This window comes from Helianthus annuus, chromosome 13 (genome assembly GCF_002127325.2).
Source record: "Helianthus annuus cultivar XRQ/B chromosome 13, HanXRQr2.0-SUNRISE, whole genome shotgun sequence".
Lineage (NCBI taxonomy): Eukaryota > Viridiplantae > Streptophyta > Magnoliopsida > Asterales > Asteraceae > Helianthus > Helianthus annuus.
The window spans coordinates 87,601,026-87,617,116 of NC_035445.2; the positions used below are offsets into that span (position 1 = coordinate 87,601,026).

The 16,091-nt window shown below is 32.9% G+C and overlaps 1 protein-coding gene and 1 long non-coding RNA gene across 2 annotated transcripts; both read right to left on the bottom strand.

Moving 5' to 3' along the window:
- Positions 1 to 699: 699 nt before the first annotated feature.
- LOC110898479 (pleiotropic drug resistance protein 1) lies at positions 700 to 7,684 on the bottom strand. The gene is made up of 21 exons (XM_022145264.1): positions 7,359 to 7,684; positions 7,133 to 7,253; positions 6,957 to 7,045; positions 6,648 to 6,732; positions 6,395 to 6,554; positions 6,232 to 6,308; positions 6,094 to 6,147; positions 5,911 to 6,001; positions 5,493 to 5,794; positions 4,807 to 5,405; positions 4,400 to 4,560; positions 3,861 to 3,964; positions 3,623 to 3,779; positions 3,437 to 3,538; positions 2,864 to 3,339; positions 2,487 to 2,777; positions 2,311 to 2,394; positions 2,096 to 2,229; positions 1,791 to 2,018; positions 1,270 to 1,696; positions 700 to 1,186 (listed from the first exon to the last, which is right to left on the bottom strand). The coding sequence occupies exons 1-21, from the start codon at positions 7,682 to 7,684 to the stop codon at positions 929 to 931; spliced, it is 4,326 nt and encodes a 1,441-aa protein (XP_022000956.1). The 3' UTR covers positions 700 to 928.
- A 3,413-nt stretch (positions 7,685 to 11,097) lies between these two features.
- Positions 11,098 to 12,001, bottom strand: LOC118485677. The gene is made up of 2 exons (XR_004877439.1): positions 11,884 to 12,001; positions 11,098 to 11,708 (listed from the first exon to the last, which is right to left on the bottom strand). It is a non-coding gene; the product is annotated as an uncharacterized LOC118485677 (long non-coding RNA).
- Between the last annotated feature and the right edge of the window lie 4,090 nt (positions 12,002 to 16,091).

The window sequence follows — 16,091 nt, forward strand, 5'->3', positions numbered from 1 at the left end:
ACATGATCAAATTATTAATCGGATTGGATTCATAAGTATATTTTTTCAAATATAATTTTATACTTATACATTCATTACTACAAAAACTTCCAAATTTTATATTTAATTTTTCGAACTTATTAATCGGATTGGATTAATAAGTATATTTTATCAAATATAACTTTATACTTATATGTATACATATACAAAAGTTTTAAAATTATATATATACTTTTTCAAGGGAGTACATCGAGCCAGGGTCCAAGGTTTAATGCAAAACTACCATCGAGCAGGGGGTCTCACTGAAAGCAGCCTCTCTATTCCTACAGGGTAAAGGTAAAGTCTTACCCTCCTCAGACCCTACCTTAGCTTTGCTATTGGTGGGATTTACTGAGTATGATGATGACGACTTTTTCAAACTTATTAATCGGATTGGATTAATAAGTAAACATTTTCAAATATTTCAAAGATTTTGATCGATTTTGAACAACTTTTTGACCGATTTGGACCGTAATTTGACCATTCGACTGCCTCGACCCATTACGGATTTTAGGTCTGACTAGGTGAAATTTAATCAGTAACTACTGGTTACCAACTAAGCGACGATTAATCCCGACTCTTACAACACTGATCAGATATAAAAGTTACTTTTATATTGAGGAAGTTTATACCATAATAATAATATAATGAAAATTGATGGGATGTGTGTGCATTCCTACATTAGTGCTCAAAATTTCTTCATTTCATTTGAATTTGAATAGATACATCATACATTTTATTGTTTACATATATATAAGGACTGGTAACTCTTTAGTTGTTAAGACTTAAGACATGTAACTCAACTAATAACGTAACTAATGACAAAAACTAACTAACAAGACGCTCAAACGAAACAAATTTCTTAATTTACATACTGCCCATTGCTTCCAGATCTTTTGGTATCCGTTTACTACCGTTTTTGGAAGTTAAACGCCTTGATGGAATACGCGAATATGAACCCAAACAAAACAGTAAACCCAACAATGATTACCGCTACGTATTTTATAAAATCGTATTCAAACCCATAAAAGTTGTGGACAAACTCTGCAACTGTTTCCCCTGTATCGAGCTTGTCGGTTATGTCCCCGAATTGTGAAGCAACCAATCCGTATAATGTCCACGCAATCGGACATATGTAATAATACCATCTCCACCATATCGGTATCCTCTGTATATCATATAAAAAACGGTTCAAGACTCGACGTTTTATATATTGATTAATAAAAAGGATAGTGTAAAATTAAAACTTACCGTTCGTGGAACGATAAACCCTGAAAAAAGATTCCATATGGCGTAAAACGCAGACGAAATTATAGCAGCAAAGTTGTGGTTAGGCGTTACTGCAACCGTCATCATCCCGTAAAATGTGAAGTACAAGAATGTGAAGTACATAAAGAAAAGAAACCAACAGAACTTGACAGCGGTCCACTCGAATCCAATCATCGCATATACGATAATCCCGTAGACGATAGTCTGAACAAAGATGTATGGAATCTCAATCATCACCTGTCCGAAAGCGTATGGTAAAGCTGAATACATTCCGGCTGCTCTTTCTCTGTAGAAAACCGTTCTTTCTATCGAAACAACTGGTTGAACTGATGTGGCGTTTTGTACACCGATAAAGAGTATAGCAGCGTACATAGAACCCATTGCATTGAAAAGATCTTGCTGTTTGCCTCTGTAATTAAAAAGTGAAACAAGTTTTTTAAAAAACCATCAATGATTATCTTTTTTTTTGTTAGTTAGTTAGTTAGTTAGTTATATCTGCTTACCTTTTGGACCCCATGTCCCAGAAGATTGTGCCAAACATCAAAGCGATAACGGTTGTAAACAAGAACCTCACGGCAGTGTATGGCGGGTTTCTCCAATAGGACCAATTCTGTTTCCACAAACACGCCATACATTGTGTCCAAAACGATTGTGAATATTGAGACCGAAAGTGTATATCTGAAGAACCAGGTATCGGTTTACTGCTTTCGTTTATTAGTTCTTTATTTCTCCTGTAGTGTATCCAAAAAAACGTAAATTAGAACGCGCATAACGGTTATATAAGTATCAACAGATGGAGTCACCATACTTGTACAATTCTGAGTTTTTGTAGACTTCTGCAAAGTTAACCCCGAGAGCTGCTTCTTGACCGGTTGAAGTTACCTCTAACATCCAAGTTGCGGGGTTGTAACCGTCTTTGATTTTACTCACTCCGTCGATTCCCTTAATTTTAAAAGATCAGATTGAAGTTTTATTAAAAAAAAAAAAAAACATTAAAAACTTTTCGATGTTAACTACACTGACCTCAAAGTACTTGATTAAGTGAGAAGAATGACGTCCTAACGGACCGACGTATATTTCTTCACCTCCTCTTTTCAAAAGAAATAACTGTATTCCATAATCCATAAAAAAAATATTGGTTAGTTTTCTAATAATTTCATACAAGTTTAAAGTGTTTTATCTCATATAGCTAAGCTTACCTCATCAAAAGCATCAAATATGTCGATGCTCGGCTGATGTATGGTGCAGACGACTGTTCTTCCTGTGTCAACTGTGTTCCTAACCGTTCTCATGACTATGGCTGCAGCCCGTGCATCAAGTCCCGACGTGGGCTCATCCATGAATATTATAGACGGGTTAGCCACGAGCTCAACCGCTATCGTAAGCCTTTTTCGTTGTTCAGTTGAAAGCCCATTTACTCCTGGTAAGCCCACGAGCGCTTCCTTTAACGGAACCAGTTCCACCAGCTCCATTACCTCCTCAACAAACATCTACATATAATTAAACATAACATCAAATATTCTGTTAGTATTATCACATAAAACTATAATTATTTTCATATAGCTTTGATATTTACCTCTCGGGTTGCAGAATCAACTTCAGGAGGTAACCTGAGCCATGCGGAATACTGCAACGATTCATAGACTGTGACATGAGGCGAGTGGATATCGGTTTGCTCACAGTATCCTGCTATACGAGCAAACGTTTCTTGTTTCTTCGGGTACCCGGAAATAGTTATTGCTCCCTCAATGTAACCACCTGTTTTTCTTCCTGCTAAAACATCCATTAACGTCGTCTTACCAGCACCACTAATCCCCATTAGAGCTGTGAGAACTCCCGGCCTAAAAGCACCGCTAACACCTTTTAATAACTCTAACCGATCTTGCGCTACACCTTGCGCTTTCATTTCTTGTGGCATATCAACCGCATATCTTATATTATCAAATGTGATCGAAAGCGGTACAAATGGTAAAACCATTCCGCGTTTTTTGTTCTGATTTGATCCGTTTATGCTGCCCACTCTTGACGACATTCGTACTTCACTCTTCCTTTCTGCATTTGTTTGTATAATTAATAATGTAAAATAATATAATTAGTACTTATTAATTTAGTGATTAAGGGGTGATTAATTTGGTTCTTGATGACACACCCGAGGATGATCTTGCTGATAATTCAATCGGGTGTCCGGTTTTCATAGCTTTTCTTGCAGCCATGCTTTCTTCCGATAGAACCGCCTGTGGATTCCCAAAGGCTGCAACAATGGTATTTGATAATTATACCAACTTCATATTATATATACAAAAAATTATACGTTCGAATGGTTTTAGATACTTACGGTTGAGGTATTCAAGAGCCAAAGTGAAGCAAATATTGAAAAGAAACATATAACCGATTGACACGCCTACTGCTATCCAATACCAATACGCTTCTGGGAATATTCCTCGAGATTTAAGAACCGAAACACCAATTGTGTCTGTGGAATTCGGTAAAACCTGTAACACACATTTTTCATATGATTAAAGTATATGTTTATACACTTGATAAAACATTATGTTAGCTTAAATGATTATTACCTTATTCCAACTATCTCCTAGAAATTCATTCACTGCCATACCATTTTGTCCATACATCATTGGTGAAAACCAATAACACCATATCCACCAACCCCTTATATCATCTGCATACAGTGAAAATTAAATTAAGTTATAATAAATTTAACAATATATGTCTATATGTATGTATGGGGTAGGGATAGTGTAAATTAATTCAGAAGTGTGAGAAGTGTATTATAACACTATATATAACACTATATAACACCATATAAACACCGTATAACAATATGTAACACCATATAACACTATAGTTTGTCTGATAGCATGTCTATGATAGATGTATAGTGTTATATATTGTTATATAGTGTTATATAGTGTTACCTAGTGTTATGTGGTGTTATATGGTGTTACATATTGTTATACGGTGTTTATATGGTGTTATATAGTGTTATATATAGTGTTATAATACACTTCTCACACTTCTGAATTAATGTACAGTATCCCTACCCTGTTTGTATGTATATGATATCTTCTTTGATAAACTTATGTATATACTTTACCTCGTGCCAAGATGAATCCACCAAGAACAAAAATAGTAAGCAATCCGAACGAACCAAACGTATTAGCAACAATAATATTTCTTCCTAATGACCCAATGAAACGAAATAATGCGGATGACATTTGGTGAATGCATATAAGCAAAACCATTTGTTTGAAGAACCTGCAAAAGTCCGAAAAAAATCCATAATGTATAATGTGAAGAACCTGCGGCGCAGCTTGTTGCTCGTCTACCTACCATTAGTTTGTAATCGTATTGGATATTCATATTTTAATATTATTAACTCATTGAATTAAAAAAAATAAATAAAAATAAAAGAAGTTTATCATTTCAAAAAAAAAAAAAAAAAATTAGAATATTAGATACTATCTGAATTTTTATTAATTTTTTTTGGGTTATAAACTATACCTTGCAGGGTCTGAATCAAATCCTATGACATAATAAGTCATAATTACCCATGTAGCAACTTCAACGATTGTGACCGGGATCTTGAGAACCCATGTCGGTAGAGAATAAGCCCAAGCGGGAAAGAACAAAAGATCTCTATGCTTATAAAACACAGGAAGTTTTAAAATGCTCAAAGATAATTCGGAGAATCCGTTGAATGTGATCATGACTAATGTGAAAAACAGCGCGCCCATGAAAATTGTACCATCGACAAATGTTTTCTTTGGCATTTCGGTCCTTAAAAACAACGTCATTGTTATTGAAGCCATGAAGATGAGTTGTGTCATCTTGAATATATAGACGAATGAGTTTCTTTTCATGAGCAAATACTCTCTAGATATGCAAGCTTTCAATAGTTCCTTTTTACTGACGCCAAACTTCTTAGTCGTTAACGCGTGTGGGTGGCTTTTTGATCGATCAAACGGGGTAGAAAGTTCATCTCCTAGTTGTTTTCCTATATGAAATGACTGAAATGCCTCTGCAAATTCTCTTGAAGTAATAAAACTGTAAGGTTGGTCTCTTTTAGTCCAATATTGCTCTTGATCTTTCATTGATGTCACCTATAATAATAATTAATAAAAAATGAGTTAAAATTTGTGTTATTCCTTTCAAAAAAAAAAAGAATAATAAATTAGATTTAAGATTACTTCTTGTAAGAAGTCTGCAACGCCTTTTCTCTCGGGACATTTGAATCCCATGTACTCGAAGAACTCTAGAACGTTCTCACGGGGACCTTGGTAAACGACTTGTCCATCCGAGAGAAGGATGATGTCGTCAAATAAGTCATAAGTTTCCGGTGCAGGTTGAAGGAGTGAAATTACTGAAGTACCCTGAAGAATATGGATTGATTGCCTAATCGAATTCACTATTTGAAACGTTGTCGAACTGTCTAGTCCAGTTGATATCTCATCCATGAACAATGCTCTTGCTGGTCCAACCATCATTTCCCCTGCATTTCATTTCCATTATAAATCACTTTAATCAAAATTATTATTAAATTTTACACTAAGTTTGTGTGTGTGTGTGTTTTTTTTTTTTTTTTTTTTTTGTAGTTTCGTTTCATACCAGTTGTAACGCGCTTTTTTTGCCCTCCAGATATACCTCTGAACATTTCATCGCCTACTATAGTATCAGCACATACTTCAAGACCTAAAATCTTCATATCGAAAATCACCAACCCGAATGTTAGTTTGATATCCTTCACAAACTTATATTATACTCATAATCGGCAAGTTCATAAACCGGTACCTTGATAACATACTCGGTAACAACACTAGCCTCTTGTCCTTCTAGTGACGCCGCCTGTAGAATTAAGCCAAAAATCCAAGAATTTTTCAGTATCAAATGTTTTTTTAATTTATTTATTTATTTTTTATAAAATTTTACCTTCATGTAGATGTCAAGATCGGGATCCGGCTTAATGTTTGCTTCCTTTTCTCTCCTTGACAATTCAGCCAACATTTCTGAACATTTTTCACATCCATATGAGATGCATATCATGCCAAAATTGGTCGAATCCTCGTTAAAAGTTTGTATAATTTTTACTAACCGTAACTTGCTCCAACGCCTTGACATCTGGCTGAGAAAGCTAACGTCTCTCTGACAGTCATTTCTCCGATATGAAGATCGTTTTGACTTATATAAGCCGATGATCTTTGAGGGACAAATTCATTCATTTCATGCCCATTGTAAGTTACTCTACCAGATACCTGTACACATACACATTCACATAAGTTTTGACTTTTTAAAAAGTCAAACAACTTTTCAATCCATACTAGATGCATTAGATTGTGTTCTCTTACTTTTAAACCCGACCCGAGTTTTCCAGCCAACGCCAGAAGCAGCGTTGTTTTTCCCGAGCTAGGTGGGCCCAATAGCAATGTCATTCTGCATATACCGTTTGTGTAATTAGTTATATTTATTCGTAAAAGAAATAGCTTATAGTTCAAATTTTGTTAACACGCGTATGACTCATACGTTTCGTTACAAATTGACACAAAACTTTGTCTAACTTAACACAAACACATAAACGACGACCTATACAAGGATCTAGACACTGCCAAAACGGCTACAGACACATTAATGCACCAACAGTTATGTTTAATTCTAACCTTCCGGGCTTGATAATACCGCTGACATCATGAAGTACTGGTAACGGTATCTTTCTACTAGGGACAAGATGCAGGTAATTCAATGATCCCTGGAGATAGGAAAAAATGAACTTTATATTATATTAATATTAAGCTAAAATGGTATGTGCAGGCGTGTAAACGTAAATTTAAACAACCTCTAGGATGTTAACCAGGAAGTTTAATATGGTAGGCAGTGCCCTGCCTCCAACATATGCTTCGGCATCAACGTTTAAGTGCTCAAAACGGACCTCAATAGTTGGTAGCTGAAGCCCGACTCTATGCAATGCATCCAAATGTCAGAAACAAAAACTTAAATTGATAATCTAAAAACGACGAGAAGAAATGATTCAAGATGAGATAAAGACGTTAAGTTTAAATTACCGGTCAATGCGATTCTTGAGTTTTAACAAGAATTTCTCATTATCTTCCTCTGCAATTTTCACAAGTCTTTCAAGCAGGTTTCTCTTTTCAACCAAATCAAGATTCTTGATATCGATTTCTCTTGGCTGACCCGTTGTTTCTTCGGTCAAAATGCCTCTTTCTAATCTTAAATTTGTCGGTAGTTTTTCTATAGCAGCCCATTTTAATGCTTCTTCGTCGTCTTCTTCAACTGAAGATCTTGAAAATATATCTCTACCACTATTTCTCCATATATTTGAGCTACTTATACGCGCGCTACTTACTCTAAATACATCCCCACCCTCCATGATCACTTTGGAATATGATGCTTTGAGACTGTGTATATATATATAGCCTCTTGTTACACACACACAAAAAATAAAAAATATATATATTTACAGCTTTGTTTTGTTATATAATTGTGTCACAAATGACATCACGCCATGTTATACGTATGAAAGGTTTATCTGAAGTAGGTAAGTTTCGAATACTTGGTCTTTACTTAAGTTATCATCACACCACATCATTGAAATTTCATTCCATTTACAGTATCTTGAAATCTTTATTAGTTTTACTAATTTATGTATTATATTTCTGTTTTCCAGGTTAGATCCAACTGTAAGTACGGATTTTGGTTTTCATAGAATCATCAAAGAAAGTACCTTATTAAACTTATACCATTCTTTACATGTGAATGAGATATGACATTGGAAGATGTGTTTACCTGCATTGTTGGTTCTATGAAACATCATACATAATAATGCTTAATTAATCTTATATTATGGGTAGGGATATTGTACATTAATCCAGAAGTGTGAGAAGTGTATTATAACACTATATATAACACTATATAACACCATGTAAACACCGTATAACACTATGTAATACCATATAACACCATATAACACTATGTAACACTATATAACAAATATAACACTATACATCTATCATAGACATGCTATCAGACAAAATATAGTGTTATATTTGTTATATAATGTTATATAGTGTTACATAGTGTTATATGGTGTTATATGGTGTTACATAGTGTTATACGGTGTTTATATGGTGTTATATAGTGTTATATATAGTGTTATAATACACTTCTCACACTTCTGGATTAATGTACAGGATCCTCTACCCTTATATTATATATATACATATATGCTTATACGTAGTGCTTTAAAGATACAGTTGGAGAGAGAAAGATAACCGTCTTATGTATCACTGTTACATGAATATGTAGAAGCGTTGGTACGGTTCTCATAGTGTTTTGTATTGAACGATCCTCTATGCTTTATATTGCGCTAATCAAGTATATTCTTTATGTTATGCTAATTAAGCATATTGCATTGCATTGAGTGTGCATGTGTGAAACTTTAAATACCATGCTGGTTGTGTATTCCTTAAGGTAAATGGTACTAATTGTATACTTGTATATATCTTTCTCCCTTTTTCAAGCATGTCCCTATGGTACATTGGTAACTACATCTATGTCCTTTCAAGATTCATTTGCTTTCTATCTTTGAAATATAAACATTAAACTATGAAAACAATCTTTCATTGATTACTGTACCATGTTATTGGTCGGCAATAGCTGGTTTTGCATAATTATTTTAGAATAAAACTTGAATGATTGTTCAATTGATTTTGTCATAATAAAGCTAAACAATTAAAGGAGTCAACTAACTTGAAAACAAAGAAGAAAGATTCCATATAGTATTCGAAAATTTAAAATTTATATGGTCTTGTTAGCCCTCTACATTCATGAAGACTCCTTATATGCTATCTAACTAAGCGTTTAATGCATCCCGCGTTGATGAGATCGAATCTTATCATATCATACATTCACATGTTCTGTATAGGTATGCGCGTACAAGTCAGAAGGGTGTACGCGCGTACAAGTCAGAAGGGTGTGCTACAATGTGCTGGTTGATGGTGGTATATGATATGTGTAGAAATCACCTCCCATATAATTATAATATATATATGTATATGGTATAAGGCATGTGTAGTATCATAATATGTGGGATATGCTTCTGAACAATATCTAGGTAATTTAATAGAAGCCATTACATATCACATAACTTTGAGCTAGCTGTGTGATACCAAGACAACACATGCAGCTTGGAATATAATATTATTTTCCTATTTAACCATGATTTTTCTGTTCTGAGATCTTGATTTTAGGAAGAAATATTGTATTTTTAATGTCTATTTTTAGTGGGCTTTGAATGATGATGATGATAAACTATGTGTTTTGTGCATTTCTTGATTTTGCTTCACTTTCAATTACTCCCTACTTGTATTTGTTTAAATTCTTCCTTCTTTTAGAAGAAAAAAAAAAGAATCCTTCAGAATTAGGAAAGGTTAAAGAAAAACACAAAATACACATGATGTTCAAGTTATTAATTGGTTATTAATGGATATAGTATTAATTTTTAATGCATAGATGAGAAAGGTTAAAAAAACACAAAATACACATGATGTACAAGTTATTAATTGGTTATTAATGGATACTAGTTTTTTTTTACATCGCGCGTTGCGACGAAATAGAGCAAATGATAATGTAAAACAAACGTGATTTAAAAATAAAACATGTTGTTTAGAAAGTCAAACCATTAGAACGATTTAGTTTATCATCGTACCGTTTTATGATGCCAAATAAATACTTTATTTTGAGTATAACCTCGTTTTAACAAAACTTATAACGGAACCACGTACTTAAGTTTTTAGAAAAAAGTTATAAACGTAACTTATTAAAGAGTATCAAATTAATCGATAAATTAATATAGTTAAAAAAAGAAAAAAAAACAATCATTAAAAAAGGTAAAGGAAATATATGTTTAGAAAAGAAAAATATGTTATTAAAAGTAAATATAATAATAAACTATTATAATATATTAAATAATAAAATAAAAGAAAAGACAATTATTAAAAAAAAGGTAAAAGAAATATATGTTTAAAAAAAGAAAAATATTTTATTAAAAGTAAATATAATAATAAACTATTATAATATATTAAATAATAAAATAATAAAAAACTATATAGTATTATAAAAATAAAATTACTATTCGTTATCTCTGAAATAAATATATATGTAATGTAATATGTAATGTAGTGTAATACTATTAATTTTTAATGTATAGATTACATGGGTTTTAAGTGAATATTCAAGGTCTGGTCTATTCGCACACACTCTTGGTCTATTTAAACACCCCAAAGCGCCCCGCTATGGCCAAAGAGGGACGCTTTGGTGTAAAGTCAACAGACAAGGTCTGACAGGTTCAGTCCTTGTCTTCCAACTCTTTGACTAGTCCCATCCGTGCTATAGTATACATTTAGCAGTTCTTGTGGGCTCCACAATACCACTTGCCACAATGAAATATAGTATACATTAGGGTGTAGGGAGTGGTTAGACATTTGAAAGTGGTAAACTTCAAAATTAACCAATGAGAGTGTGCCACGTTATTCAGTCATAAGTGTTTAAACTATGTTGAAAAGGGTTGGCAATGGTTAGACACTTGGTGAAGTGGTAAACTTTTTTTTAAAAAAAAAAGTGTGATTGGTTAAAGATGGCATGGACCTCACTACCGACGGAGCTTAAATGAGTTCTTGTTAACATTTTTTGAAGAGTAAATTACGTTTTTGGCCCCTGTGGTTATATCACTTTTACTATATTAGCCCAAAATAAGATTTTTTAACATATGTGCCCCTATGGTCTCTATAACTAACTATTTTGGCCCCTGAGTCTAACCAAACTCCAAACTCTGGTTAATTATAACTCACATGATAGGCACATGATGTCTAATATGGTAATTTCCCCTCCCCTTTTAGTGACACATATTAAAAACAAATTAATATTCATTTACACCACAAAACCCCTAAATTTCCATCATCTTCTCCAAGAAAAACCCCCAAATTGGCCATTGGAATTCCATTCAGTAAATCACGACTTGAGGTTTGATGAATTCTCATAGGCCAAGAAGGGAACATGTCCAGTGTAGTAGCTGGCCTTGGCCGCACTGTTGTGTATAAAGATCATAATGAAGAATATCTTTTAGGATTATCATCAAAAAATCCAAAAAAAAAAGATGCACAAAAAGACAACAAAATTCATAAATCAGTAAATCACACTTTTGGAGTTTTGGTTCTCTGTTTTTCTCTCACACTAGTGTGTGTTCTTGTGGGTAAAGTTTGTTATGCTTTATCAAACGCCAGAAAGAGTAGGAATCAAAATCATACGTAATTTAGTCTCATCACCGTGAGTTGTATCCTTGAAGAACAATTGCTTCTTCTAGCTCCCCAAAATCAAAAGATGGTCCTTCTTGATTACTAAAAACAACAACAAAAGTGTCAAGAAAAACAGAGGATTATAGACTTATAGTAGAATTCACTATAGTACTACATTATATTATATTAAAGATTAAAGATAGTATTTTTCAAGAAACCCATGTGAAAAAGAGGAATACTTTACAATAAAAATAGCAAAAAATGAAATTTTATGTACATGAAGCCTGTGTTGGGAGGATTAAAGGCTGGAAAAACAGAGTATGGAAAGTGTTGATGATGATGGTGATGGTGTGAAGGTCCTGAGTCTGACAAACCAATCTCTCCAAGACTCCAAGACTCCAACTCTATGACTCGCCATGCAAAACCTTCTTTCACGCCATAAAAGGGGAGGGGAAATTACCATATTAGACATCATGTGCCTATTATGTTAGTAATAATTAATCAGAGTTTGAGGTTGGTTAGACTCAGGGGCCAAAATAGTTAGTTATAGAGACCATGGGGCACATATGTTAAAAAATCTTATTTTGGGCTAATATAGTAAAAGTGATATAACCATAGGGGCCAAAAACGTAATTTACTCTTTTTTGAAAAACAAAATTCATCTATAATGCCGACACGAAAAATTAATATGTTTGAAATATAATTGCTAGCTATATTTGACTAATATAGTAAAATTTCTATAAAACTAGGGGGTCGGAAACGTATATACCCAAAAATTTCTATACGAAATACATGCTCTCCACTACTGAACGAAAAGTTAAATGTGTTTAATAATATTGACGTTAATTCTTTTACAATCCAAAAGTACGTTTGTGTTTGTTCAATATATGCGTTACATCACATTAAAAACCGAATGTCACCGACACGACCCAATCAGATTCAATACGCACTTGTACGACCCAAAATGACAATATACATCATAATACTACAATTAATGAAAAAATACGTCATATACATGTACGGTAGGCGGCTGATACACATAAAACTACTCATAGGAGTACTTGTGCTTTCAAATCAAAATGATACGATATAATGGAATACGACATCACACGTAACCGATTTGATTCGAAACTTGCAGTATAGTCCATATATATTAAAAAATGATGTATAATGGAAAAAGCGTAAAATTTAGGCTATTATCGACGCGTTTGTGAATTAAAAACAATTTTAAAAAATTAAAAAAAGACCCTAAGCGCTGCGCTTTGACCTAAGAGGGGCGCTTTGCCCCAAAATGTAAAAAAAAAAAAAAAAAAAAAAAAAAAAACCAAAGCGCCCAGCTTAGGCCAAAGCGGGGCGCTTTGATGTAAAGCAACAGACAAGGTCTGACCGGTTCAGACCTTGTCTGTTGACTTTACACCAAAGCGCCCCTCTTTGGCCATAGCGGGGCGTTTTGAGGTGTGAAAATAATTTTGGCCGTGTGTGAATAGCATGGTCCATATTCAAACCTAGAGTGTTGTACAATTGTAATGCATAAGGCACAAGTCATAGAAGCACCTTGCAAAAAGGTAGATTATGCACCAACTCAGTGGATTATACACAAGTTCTCCAACCAACAATTCTCTATGGAAATCTCAGTAATAAACTACCACTAGCTCATGCTTCTAATTTGTCACACATTTTGGACAAACCAACATGATTAGGGAGGCTTCGAGTCTTTAAAGTCCTGTTCAACTGGTTTTGATAAAAATTCTAGGTCGAATTGTTAATAGGTTTCTGTAAGGGAAAACCCAAACCAATCATGTTGGTTGGGTTAGTTTGACCGGTCAAAACGGTTCGGTGTGGCTATTTAATCAACTTTTTATAATTTATTTTTGAAATGCTTAGTCTGTGTTGGACTTTTTAAATTATGAAAGAGCAAACCAATCCAAATTGATCTTTTATACAGTTAGAAAATATATGAAGAAAACAATAAAGATTACATGATTCTATCAATTATTGGTAGAAAACAGTTTTTTTCCCCTTTTTTAAAGTTTAAATAGTGGATCATTTATCCTTTGGATTTTAGTGCATAAGGGATCATATTTCTAGGCAAAAGGAATTAGAAGTTTCTTCCATGAAAACATAGTATTGACATTTAGTAAGTCAAGGAATCAAATAAGTTGACATTCGATTAGGCTAAGTTTTGTCTTAAAGTTTAGCTAAACATATACTCAAGTCATTTCATCTTTTCTAATCATTTTTAAAGAATATTAATATCTTAATAATTATTCATAAACCAACTGGTATTTGGTCTAGGTGTATCTAAAATAATAAACGATGGGTTTCTTTTTCTATTGAGGTATTTACGTAGGCGTGTAAATCGAGTCAGGGTTGACAGGTTGTGTTGGCGGAATGATGTGCTGAATTGTTCAAACCGAAGGCCCATATTTTTGTTCGTGTAAAAACATCAACCCTAACTAGCACACACTTAAAATAACTCTAACACCATCTGTTTAGTCCATTTATCTAAATATGTTAAATGGGTTAACGCATACTAATTAGGTGTAAACGTGTTAATTTGTTGGTGGGCAGTAAAAAATGGGTTAAACAGGTTAGTGGGTTGGCTGTTCGATTAAAAAAGGTTTTGTGTGGAGGGGGGTTAACATGTTAAACATATTAACATGAGCACTACCCGATTATTTTCATGTTGTGTCGGAAATTATCACCCTATGTTTAGGTTCTCTAAGCTTTAAAATTAGCTTTAAAAAAATAGTTATAAACCCAATAATTCTTTTCTTTTAATTAATTATATGCTTATTCTAAGGTTATGTGTCAATTTGTCACTTTATGTTACAATTAGAAAATTTAGTTATAACTACAACTATTTTATAAAATGCATATATACAAATAAAACTTACATTTCGTTCAGTTTTGACCTGTTAACTCTAACCTAAGCTTATTTTTCAAACATACCCAAAGTACCCCTATTTGTATGTGAGTTTAGAGCACTTAAAAAAAGATCATTCATGATTTACATTAGTAAAAGATTGTATATGATGAACATCATATTTTATTGAGAATCTAAGAGGAGGACCACATATAAATTAAAATTGTATCTTTGAACAGATGAGCCAAGTTTGGCTCGTTAAATATTTTTTATTTTATGTGATTTATAATGATATTAATCTTTATTCGCAAGACATTAAGTTTCTAGAAGGCCTGCTTTTATATTATAACATTTTTAAAACAGTTTTTTTAACATTTCAACAAATAATCAAGACTATAAAGATTCGATATGTTGGGTGAAGAGCCTATGAAATTATGAGTTTGATGAATACCTTTGGACGGAAAAAGTGTATTTGAACTAAAATAAATCTATTTTTGAAGACTTTTATATTCATGAAATTAATTAACTCATTATATTCTTTTGGACGGTAAACAATATCACTGGCAGACTACTAGAGTATTATCATGTTATCAGCGAAACAATCCGATCATATCCATTTCAACTAGACTATAATGCCTATACACTAGGCATGTCAATGGATTGGATATTGATCCATATCCAATCCATTTAAATCACTTGTTGGATCATAAAAAATATCCACTAATCCAATAATTAATCCAACTGATCGATCAATTTATACAATTAATTATATGGATCGATCCATGATCCATACAGATCGCTCCACTACTAGTTAAAAAAAAGTAGAAAAAGAAAAATTTCTTTTAAAGCCTTCCATAGAAAATCAAAAAATTCAAAAAAAAATCAAAAAGAAAAATAAAAATCAAAAAAATTCTAAAAATTCAAAAAGATCCATAAAAATAAAAAAATTAAAAAAATCATAAAAATATCTAACATATTAAAAAAGATTTAAAAATAAAAAAAGTTCAAAATATTCAAAAAAATCTATAAAATCAAAAAATTCAAAAATGTAAAAAATTCAAAAAAGAATCATAAAAATCTAAAAAATCAAAAAAGTTCTAAAACCCACAAAATTCTAACGAGTTTAAGTTTCCCAACTTTGGTTCGTTTTGCGAGCGAGTTTAAATGTTGTGTTGTATATTATTGTGAGCAACCATTATATACAGTATTGTTGTATCTAGATGTTCAAATAGCATAAATAACAAGAGTAATTTCGTGTTTCAAGTTCGTGTTAAGCTAGTCTCTCGTTCATTAAGTATCAAAATATCACAAAGAGTCAAAAATCTAGAGTAAACACATCGTTCACACATATAAGAAGCATCACATAAAGTAATAAGGTAGAGTACTAGTTTGTACATAGTTTAACATAATCATGATTAAAATAGTCTCATATCCATTATGATCGGTCGTCTCGAGAGTACAAGCCTAACAGGATAGGAAGTACGGTAAGACTTGCTAAGTTAATAAAAGTATCGAAACGCAGGGCGTTACAATAAGAGTGTAGCTACAGTAAGGAAAACAGCCCGTTTGAGTTGATAGGGTTTACAGAATCAATGGGAAGTGTTTGGAGGTTAGAGGTG